The sequence below is a fragment of the Pinus tabuliformis genome, chromosome J, assembly GCF_031772625.1.
Source record: "Pinus tabuliformis cultivar Carrire ecotype Pingquan chromosome J, CPIR1, whole genome shotgun sequence".
Taxonomy (NCBI): domain Eukaryota; kingdom Viridiplantae; phylum Streptophyta; class Pinopsida; order Pinales; family Pinaceae; genus Pinus; species Pinus tabuliformis.
The window spans coordinates 1,320,927,809-1,320,938,746 of NC_142295.1; the positions used below are offsets into that span (position 1 = coordinate 1,320,927,809).

General features: G+C 39.7%; 1 protein-coding gene across 1 annotated transcript; it reads left to right on the forward strand.

Moving 5' to 3' along the window:
- Positions 1 to 9,542: 9,542 nt before the first annotated feature.
- Positions 9,543 to 10,441, forward strand: LOC149232137 (uncharacterized). Its single transcript, XM_089376437.1, has 2 exons — positions 9,543 to 10,168; positions 10,268 to 10,441. Exons 1-2 carry the CDS (start codon positions 9,621 to 9,623, stop codon positions 10,323 to 10,325), a joined length of 606 nt encoding a protein of 201 aa, XP_089232563.1. The 5' UTR covers positions 9,543 to 9,620; the 3' UTR covers positions 10,326 to 10,441.
- Positions 10,442 to 10,938: the final 497 nt, after the last annotated feature.

Genomic DNA, 10,938 nt, shown 5'->3' on the forward strand with positions numbered 1-10,938 from the left:
CCAGAATCTTCTCCTGTGACACTTGCCTCACTGAATTCGACCAAGGATGAGTAAGAGGCCATCAATCTCCAAGTGGAAGCAAGAACTATCAGAGAGAAGACACTAATCAAATCACAAGCTGACTCATCCCCCTTACAGATATCTATATATGGATCCCTCATCCCATAGATCCAGAGGCTGGAATTTTGCATATTGTAAGGATTGTTGTTGGTTTCTTGAGACAAACATCAGATTGTTGGGTGATCTAAGCTTTGTTTGAGGTGAAGAGGGGCTTCTTTTCTGGGAGGTTGATGTTGGGTTAGAACAACTGGTTGTAACTCCTCTTGGCTCTTTTCTTGTTTATCAATAAAAGCTATTTGAGTTTTCCTCCATGCTTTTGTGTCATTGATGCTTGTTACATTTGTATGGTCAATTTACATCTGATCCTAGATTATTTATGATTATAGATCCATGTCTTTGTATAGTGCTATGCTTCTATGATCTTACAGGTACTTTGTGAAGCTGGGCGTGCAAGGGAGCAGGTAGCTGAGGACTATCAAAGAAGAGAGGGATCAAATCGGGAGATTAGTGCAAGACAGAGGTTGGTCTTTCTGTTCCTCTCTATCTATAATTCATAAAGGAAAAATGAAAGTAGCTTTTCTCTGTTTGTTTCTAAGGCAGCTGTCACACCTTAGTGGGATAGAGCAGTTCTATATAGACACTTTTCCTTGTAACACCCACATCCACAAGCTTTTCAATCAAGCAGTCAAGCAAGGGTTCCCTAAACCATGGACTCAAAGCCTCATTATCCCTATTTTTAAAAGTGGGGATACAAATAACCCCTCTAATTATCAGACAATTATGATCAACCCTCTCCTAGCCAAGTTATATGGTATTATTTTGGAAAGGAAGTTGAGCATATGGCTTGAAAGTGAAGGTAAGCAGGCTAAAAGCCAAGCGGGTTTTAGAAGGCAGCACTCAACAACGGACCACCTCGTTACGCTTAGGATCATTGTGGAGGAATGTCGCGATGATAAATCCAATCTCTTTTGTTGCTTTGTGGACTATAGAAAGGCTTTCGATATGGTTCCTAGAAACAACCTATGAAATAGATTAGAAGAGCTAAAGGTTCCTTTTGAGTTGAGAGTTGTTGCTATAAGGTTATACGAGAATGTAATTGCCAAGTTAAAGAGCAATGAGGGGTGGTCGAAAAATATTAAGTGTAATATCAGAGTTAAACAAGGTTGCCCCCTCTCCCCTACACTATTTGGCATTTACATTGACAAGCTAGAAGGTTGTTTAGAGGAAGCAGGATGTGTTGGCGCGATCTTAGTTGGGATAGTCATCATCCTTCTTCTCTACACTAACAATATTGTTCTTCTCGCAAGGTGCTCATCTGATCCTGATAAGCAACTTAGACTTCTTAAGGATTTCTGCTCTACCATGGGTATGATTGTTACACTGACAAAGCAAAAGTTATGATTATCAAATCCAAGAAGGACACTTACGCTAATTTTATGTATGACAATAGTAACTTGGAGGAAGTGTCTTCCTACAAGTACCTAGGAATTGATATCCATCACAAGCTCAACTGGAACTATAGCATTGAGAAAAGGGTTAATGGGGGGTGGAAAGCTTATTTTGGTCTTGAAAATAATTGTAAAACAGAAAACCTCGTAATGTGGGATAGAAAGAAGTTCCTCTTTGAAACTTTAGTCACTCTGATTATCTTATATGCATGTGAGGTTTGGGGTTGTAGCATCTCTAGAGAATCCTGGAGAAAGATTGAGCAAATCCAGAAGCGTTTTATAATGTATAACCTCAAAATTAAAAGCAACACACCTATCCCATTCTCCTTATAGAAGTGGGTCTTTCCCCTATCGAGAGCCCAGCTATGACTAGGCTTCTGTTGTACAAGCACAAACTCAATAACATAGGAGACCATAGACTTCCTAAGCTAGCTTTAAATTCCAACCAAAACCACCTAGGGCTCAACCAAGGTTGGTATAAAGACACCAGGGCCTGGTTAAACCATTGGGAGATCGACGAGAATGTTGCATTGCAAAACATTAATAACATTAAAAATATTGTTACTTCTAAGTTCAAAGAAAAAATGTGGTGTGAGAAAGATTTAGCAGCTAAAAGAAAATTAGTATATTATAAGGAGGTCATCAACTTGTTGATTTTGGGTAGCATCGGATGTGCTCTATCCACGAAATTTGGTGGAGAGGTTGGGGCACATGAGATCTCTAATACCCAGAAAGGGTTTGGGTAGATTATAAACAAATCAAGAGATATTAAAATAATTAATATTTTTAATGGAGTCCCTAAGTCTAAACTTAGGGAAAATAAAATATTAATTTGTATTAATATGAATATGTGTTAGAATGGTCCAAAAGACATGGATCAAGCCAGATCTAATCTTAGTCATTGATTAGGGACTTAATCTCCGTCGTTGAGATGTCAACAAAAAAAGTATAAGAGGAGGCTTGAGGAGCACTTGGAGAACACACTAAGGGAGACCAGTCAGTTCAATTTCTAGAGCGGGGTATGCTGAGGAATTGAACCAGTGGTATGGAGAGCAATCAGGAGGCAGCAAGTACGGAACAGAGAGACGGGAGCCACGCAGAGGCAACAAAGATTGCGCAGAGCCAGAAGGGCCTGTATCATCCACGCAAAGGCTGCAGGAGTGACGCAAACGCCCAAAGAGGTTGCGTAGAGCCTCAGTAGGCTGACGCAGAGGGTCTCAGGTTGTAGCAGAGGTCAGTAGGGCCTACGATGGGTTTAAGAAAGTGTTGGAAGTTTGTCTATCTATGGGTAAGCTAGTTTGGCACCCTGTTGTACAAAAAAATTGCTGAATAATAAAATCCTCCCTTGCTGCTCCGGTTTTCCCACATTGGGTTTTTCCAGGGACATTAGTCCAAAATAAATGTGTCAATGTGTGCATATTTTTGTTTCTGTATTACGATGTGATATCTGCAGCAGTATTTATTTTAATGTTTGTTGAATTAATTTCATGAATAACTTAATAATGATGAAATAAGTAGGAAAAGTAAATCAATTGCTGCAGTGATAGAATTTTCACAAGGTATCATAGTAAGCAATCAGAGACAGAAAGGGAAAATCAGTTATGGGTCAAGACCACGATGCAGAGGCATCCACCTTAGGGGACTCATGCAGATTTTCAGAAGATTGCATAAGAGAGAGAGATTTTGATTTGTCTATGTTGGCTTCCAGGTTGGAAGAAGAAGTAGCGTGCATGACTAGTGTTGCATCATCAGAAGTATGGTATATAGACAGTGGAGCCTCGTGGCATATGATGGGAATTAGGGAGTATTTCTCAGAATATCGAGAAGAGAAGATGAACTTTCAGATCACCATGGGGAACAAGGCAAAGTGTACTCCAATAGGAAAGGGTACCATAGCTTTTCAAAAGAATCGGGAGAGCAGTTTTGTGCCACAAATGTGCTGCATGTGCCAGGATTGGGGATGAACTTACTCTCCGTGTCACAACTACAAGGCAAGGGCTATGACGTCTACTTCATCAAGGAAAAGGTATACGTCAAACACTCAAGCTGGAAAAAATAAAATGCAGATCGGGATCAAAAGTAATCAGTTGTACAAATTACAACTAGAATCTTCAATGGCACTAATAGGCAGTCATGGGGACAAAGACTTGAACGAACTATGGCATAGAAGGATGGGTCACTTACACCATGGAGCTCTGAGAATTCTCAAGAGCACTATAACAGGAGTTTCGGATCTGAGTACGGAACGAGATGATGTATGCAGGGCATGCGCTCTAGGAAAGTATTCCAAGGCAACGTTTCCTAAGAGCAACCACAGGGCCAAGAGTGTACTAGGATTGATACACTCAAATATCTACAGACCTATGTCCGTCAAAGCTCTCAGTAGTGCCGAGTATTTCCTTACCTTCATTGATGACCACTCGAGGAAAACTTGGATCTAATTTTTGAAAACCAAGGATGAGGTTTTTTGTTGATTCAAGGAGTTCAAGGCTCTAGTGGAGAATCTGACAGGTAAGAAAATCAAAGTCTTGCGCTCATATAATGGTGGAGAATATGTCGATAAGAACTTCATTGATTATTGCGCTAAGGAGGGCATCAGAAGAGAGTGCACAACTTCCTATAATTCAGAGTAGAATGGGGTGGAAGAAAGGAAAAACAAGACTATTGTAGAAGTAGTTAGGGCCATGTTGTATGATCAGGATATGCCAAAATTCTTGTGGGCAGAAGCATGCAACACAACTGTCTACATTCAGAACAGGACTCCTCATCGGGCATTGGGCAAGATTACTCCAGAGAAAGTCTTCACTGGGAAGACACCTACATTCAAAACAGGACTCCTCATCGGACATTGGGCAAGATTACTCTAGAGAAAGTCTTCACTAAGAAGACACTCGAAGTCAATCATTTCAGGATATTTGGGAGTTTGGCATATTGTTGCATACCCAAAGAAAAGAGGAAGAAGTTGGATCAGAGTACAGAAAAGGGGTATCTGGAAGGATATAGCAAGAACGCTAAGGCATACAAGATCTATCTTCCAAGGAGCAGGAAGGTAGTAGTATGACGAGATGTAAAGTTCATGGAGGACAAAGCTTTTAGAAGATCTCGCGAAATGCCTTCCAAGGAGCAGTCGAAAGAGGATTCGTTGGTCATGCCTCTTCAACCAACAGAAGTGAAGAATCCTTCATCAGATCAGGAAGATTCTCAGGATGAGGAAGAGGAGTAAACAGAAGCACTTGTTGGCAGAGGAAGAACCAACAGGGAACTTCGTCAGATTCTATGTGATGCAGAGAACTTCATTGGAGAGCCAAGGAACAGTAAAAGGGAGTGAAAACAGCCAGACAGGTATCAAATGTTAGTAGCTCAGGATGGAGAGCCTGCCAGCTTCAAAGAGGCAGCTCAGCATTAGGTCTGGGTAGATGCGATGGTGGAAGAGTATAACTCCATAATGGTAAATGATGTATGGGAGGTAGTGTCAAGGCCTCAAGACAGATCTGTGGTAGGTTCAAGATGGTTCTACAAGATCAAATATGCTGCGGACGACAGTATTGAAAAATACAAGGCCAGGTTTGTGGCTAAGGGGTTGTATGCTCAAAAGGAAGGGATTGACTATGAGGAAACCTTCACCCCGATAGCCAGGTATACATGTATTAAGACCATGATATCTCTTGCAACCCAGATGGGATGGGAGATCCATCAGATGGATTTCAAGACAACATATCTAAACGGGGAAATAGAAGAAGAAGTATACATTAAACAACTAGAGGGCTTTGAAACTCATGAGAAGAAGTCTCATGTATGCAGACTGAAGTAAACCCTGTATGGACTGAAGCAGGCACCAAGAGCGTGGTATGGTCGAATAAATGGCTACTTGCAAAAGATGGCGTTTGTCAAGAGTGACACAGATCCAAATCTATACTATCTAATTGTAGAAAGCGAGCCACTTATCTTAGTATTATATGTGGATGATCTCTTCCTGACATGATCATCCAGACTCATTGAAGACTGTAAGAATAATCTAGCCACAGAGTTCGATATGAAGGATTTGGGACGAATGCACTATTTTCGAGGGTTGGAAGTTTGGCAGCAGAAAGGAGAAATCTTCCTTGGGCAAGGAAGGTATGCTACAGAAATTCTAAAAAGGTTCGGGATGGGAGACTGTAGACCTATGGCTATGCCAATGATCACCAACTGGAAGAAGATTGATGCATCAGAAGACAAGGATGTCGATCCCACCCTATACCGACATCTCATAGGGACCCTGATGTATGTAGTCAATACCAGGCCAGGCATTTGATATGATGTCAACACCCTCAGTCAGTTCATGGTGGAACCAAAGAGGGCTCATTGGGCAGCAGTTAAGCACGTTCTCAGGTATTTACAAGGAACAGTTGATTATGGGCTCTTGTACAACAAGGGGAAGGATATCAGGTTGAGTGGATTTACTAATGCAAATTAGGCAGGAAGTTCAGTGGATCGGAAAAGTACCTCTAGGTACTGTTTCAACATTGGATCGGGAATAACCTCCTGGTGTAGTAGGAAACAGAAGTCCATGGCTCTGAGCTCATATGAGGCAGAATATATGGCAGCAAGCACAGTGCCATGTGAGGCCATATAGCTTAGAAAACTGCTGGTAAACCTATTCAGAAGAAATATGGAGGCGACCAGGATCATGTGTAATACTCAGAGTTGCATCAAACTCTCTAAGAATCCAGTATTTCATGATAGGTCAAAGCATATTGATATCCGGTGTCACTTTGTCAGAGATTGTGTCCAACATGGAGCTGTACAGTTGAGCTACACTCCTACAGGGGAACAAGTGGAAAATATCCTCACCAAGGCCCTTGGAAAGTCAAAATTTGACTACTTCAGGGAAAAGATGGGGATGGTAAAGAACCCCTTTCAGAAGTAGTGTGTTAGCAGCACGAATGAAGAGGGAGTTGCAGTGTATATGCAATGTTGGGAGAAAGGGCCAACAACAACATAAATGCAGAGGGAGTTGAGTGCAGATGCAGTGTTTGGGAGAAAGGACCAATAGCAGCACAGATGTAGAGGAAGGTGCAGTGCGGATGCAGTGCTGGGAGAAAGGACCAACAACAACACAAATGCAGAGGGAGCTATCGTACAGATGCAGCAGTGGCAATGGCAGAACCATGGGCAGCAGTACAGGATGCAACAGTGCAGAGGATGTTGGGCAGGGAGGCCTAGCATCAGCACAAGTACTGATGCTAGATGATCAGAGTAATACTTAGTGAGGAGTATTGTTAAAGCACAATCCTCGCTAAGAGGGAGTGTTGATTTGGGGTAGCATCAGATGTGCTCTAGCCACGAAATTTGGTGGAGAGGTTGGGGCACATGAGATCTCCAATACCCAGAAAGGATTTGGGCAGATTCTAAACAGATCAAAAGATATTAAAATAATTAATATTTTTAATGGAGTCCCTAAGTCTAAACTTAGGGAAAATAAAATATTAATGTGTATTAATATGAATTTGTGTTAGAATGGTCCAAAAGACATGGATCAAGCCAGATCTAATCTTAGCCGTTGATTAGGGACTTAATCTCAGTCGTTGAGATGTCAACAGAAAAAGTATAAGAGGAGGCTTGAGGGGCACTTAGAGAACACACTAAGGGAGACCAGTCAGTTTAATTTGTGGAGTGGGGTTTGCTGAGAAATTGAACCAGTGGTCTGGAGAGCAGTCAGGAGGTAGCGAGTACGAAACAGAGAGACAGGAGATCAGTGCAGAAGAGGCAAAAGCAGAACCAAAGGAAGCCACGCAAAGGCAACAGAGACTGCGCAGAGCCATAAGGGTCTGCGTCATCCATGCAGAGGCTGCAGGAGTGACGCAAAAGCCCAAAGAGGTTGCGCAGAGCCTCAGTAGGCTGACACAGAGGATTTCAGGCTGTAGCAGGGGTCGGTAGGGCCTATGCTGGGTTTAAGAAAGTGCTGGAAGTTTGTCTATCTGTGGATAAGCCAGTTTGGCACCCTATTGTACAAGAAAGTTGCTAAATAATAAAATCCTCCCTTACTGCACCGGTTTTCCCACATTGGGTTTTTCAGGGGACATTAGTCCAAAATAATTGTGTCAATGTGTGCATATTTTTGTTTCTGTATTATGTTGTGATATCTGCAGCGATATTTATTTTTATGTTTGTTAAAGTAATTTCATGAATAACTTATGATGAAATAAGTAGGAAAAGTAAATCAATTGCTGCAACCCCACCCTAGAAGATCAAAAGTATCTCTTTGTTTTAACTAGCTCAAAGAAGAAAATTAATATAGCCAAGATTAAAACAAACTCTCATGAGATCCATAGTGAAATGGGTCGTTGGGCAGTCCCTAAAACACCATGGATGGAAAGGATCTGCCATCTCTGTGAGAATATGAACATCGAGGATGAAAATCACTTCCTCTTAGAGTGGCACGCGTACAACCACATTAGATCTTAGTTTCAAAATTTTTGATGCAATACGGACATTCCTAGCCTTTTACGATGTCAAAATTATAGTGAGCTCGGGAGGCTTTTCTCCAAGATTTTTGAGCATAGGAATAAAATCTTAATTCAAACTAAATAATTTGTTTCTTTAGGTCCAATAGACCAAAGTTTGGTCTCAGTGAACTTTAACCACCACCATCATCATTATGACTTATGAAAAATAATAATAATAATAGTATATTTAAAATGAATACTAAAATATTTTATCAATATTTATTTAAAATGTTATTTGTGAATGTCAAGCTAATTATTTAATAAATTTCATATACTTCTCATAATATTTAAACATTTTACTTAGAGTAGATATTTTATATTTTTTATATTTTACATTAAAAAAAATTCTAACTATTTTTTTAATATTATATAATTAAAAAGCATGATTATTATCTTTCTTAATACAATATTAATTTTATAATAAATATATTATTAGAATAATTGTGAATAAATTTAATTAATTAATTAATTAATTAAAATTAACAACCCAACAAAGTTATATTAAAATAAAAATTGAAAATGCAAACCAGGAATAAGACACTTCGATTGCTTATATTATAAAAGACCAATATTGCAACACGTGGATATTAATTAATGAATAGTTAGCTGGCAAGGTGAACAAAGATTAGTGTAACCATACATTAAAAAAGGAGTTGTCTATAATGCGATTTTTTGGAGATTCCAGTGATGGAATCTGGCGGAAGAAATTGAGGTAAAATCTTGATTTGTTGCAGTTAAAATGGTTTTTTAACTGTATATTTGGATTCAGCACCCTGAAAAACCCCTAGATGCTTTCATTGTGCAGAAACTAGCTATCAAATTTACGATTCCAATAAATTCCTGCCAGATTTCGACCAGAAAGACTTTCAAAAAATCGCATTATACACAACTGCCATTAAAAAACATTACTTGACATTAATACATTTTTCAAAAGAATCAAAATATAATTTGATCACCATTTTGTCACGTAAGTATGATCCACTGACATATTTTATTTGCAATAAGAAAACTCAATTTGCAGCTGACTTTTTTCCTAGCACAATTGAATGCTGCAAATGACATGTCATGAACTGTTTGATCGTACGAATGAATGTCGTCAGCTTAAAATGGGTAGCAACTGATCGGAGACCCGATAATCCCGTGACTATGATGGAATTTCTCAGAATCTCTGGCTCTTTATGAGGGAAGATTTATCAGGGAAGAGTTATCTGATAAAAAGTTTTTTTTTTTTGTAATAATGAAATTTAATGTCATTATCAAGAATCACAGAGAATTATTTTTATAATAATAAAATTTGAACTCGTCAATTTTTTAAGAAATTTTTATATTGAAATCACAAGTTTGACAAGTAAATTTTTCACAATCAAAATTGAAGATCTAAAAGTTTTAGAAAATCTTGATACAATTAAAAAATTAATTTAAATAATACAAATCAAGATTTTACCCAATTCAAACTAGAAATCCAATCTTGATACAATTAAAAAATTAATTTAAATAATACAAATCAAGATTTTACCCAATTCAAACTAGAAATCCACAAATTTGTGGAATATATTTTGCCCACAAATTCTGGATGGTGAGGCGTTTTATTTATTAACTGTCGACCACATGGAAGGGAAGCGCAATGGGTCTCAGAAAGATCTACTGCTGCCAACCAAGGGTTCGAGTGATCGAGCCCAACGGCCGACCGCGCCACTTCTCGCCGTCCATCACCATATCCGAACTTCTGCATCTGTATCCCCGTTACTGCGTCCGCCACGTCTCGGGATCGATTCTCTCTGCCCATGACGAGCTCGAAGGCGGGAACACGTATCTGCTATTGCCGCCGCCCAGGCTCTTTCCTTCCGCTACCTTTACCTACTCTTCTCATTTTCTGCAGAAGGAAAATCAAGAAGAGATGGCCATCGGACGCGGCGGCACCTTTATTTGGAATCCCAGAGGTCGAAAGAGAGTCCGGCCGGATTCGAACCCGAGACGCATACCAGCGCAGGAATGGCATCATAAGCAAAACCGCGGCAACAAAACTGTGAGGCGTGTGACGTCGTGGCAACCGTCGTTAGACATGATCTGCGAAAACAATGAGCTTGTGAAGACCAAGGATGAGCGGCCGGTGAAAGAAAAGGAGAAAAAGAAGGCAAAACCCCGCAATTTTTCGTTCAATCACGGCTCATGGTAAGCATTTGTTTCTGTTATAGTATATTCATTTTGTACAGTGAAGTGCAGGGTCTTAAAGGAAATTTATTCAACAGAGGTTGTGTTGGGTTTTTGTAGGAATGGGAGGGTGTCGAATATAGAGCTTCTGGTGCCGCCGCCTGGCATCATTTTTTGACAGCCACCGTGAACAAATTCGCGATACAATCAAATAAAGGTTGTTAGAAGTCTTCGGTTCGAATTCTGTAAAGGATGAAAGCTAATAAAGATATTGATGCTATTTCCTCGTGGAGATATCCAATAGCCCTGGAACGGCCAGACACCAATCTTCCATCTTTTCCTTTTCTACCATATATTTTCAGTTATTCATTCCATTTTGTTTGGACTCCCTTTAATTCTTTCTGCTACAGTGGTAGAGTTGCAGAATGCCGTGTCTTAATAACATTCAGGTAGGTTGTTGGTTAACATGAGAGCCACTCTGGATTTAGAGATAGGTAGGTTGTTGGTTAACATGAGAGCCACCAAGGATTAAGAGATTTGGAATAGTAGCGGGATCCAAGTACAGAGTGACAGTATGTCGATGATGTTGGATCACTGTGTTTGTGTGATACTACTATATTAATTCAATTCTATTATGTTGATGATGTTGGATCACTGTGTTTGTGTGATATTACTATATTAATTCAATTCCATTTCTTTAAAGGTAACATGTCAAATTTTATTATAGTAGGCTTTCGGCTTATCTCTACTCCATTGGCATGGTTACTTTGTGTAACATCTATCTTAACTTC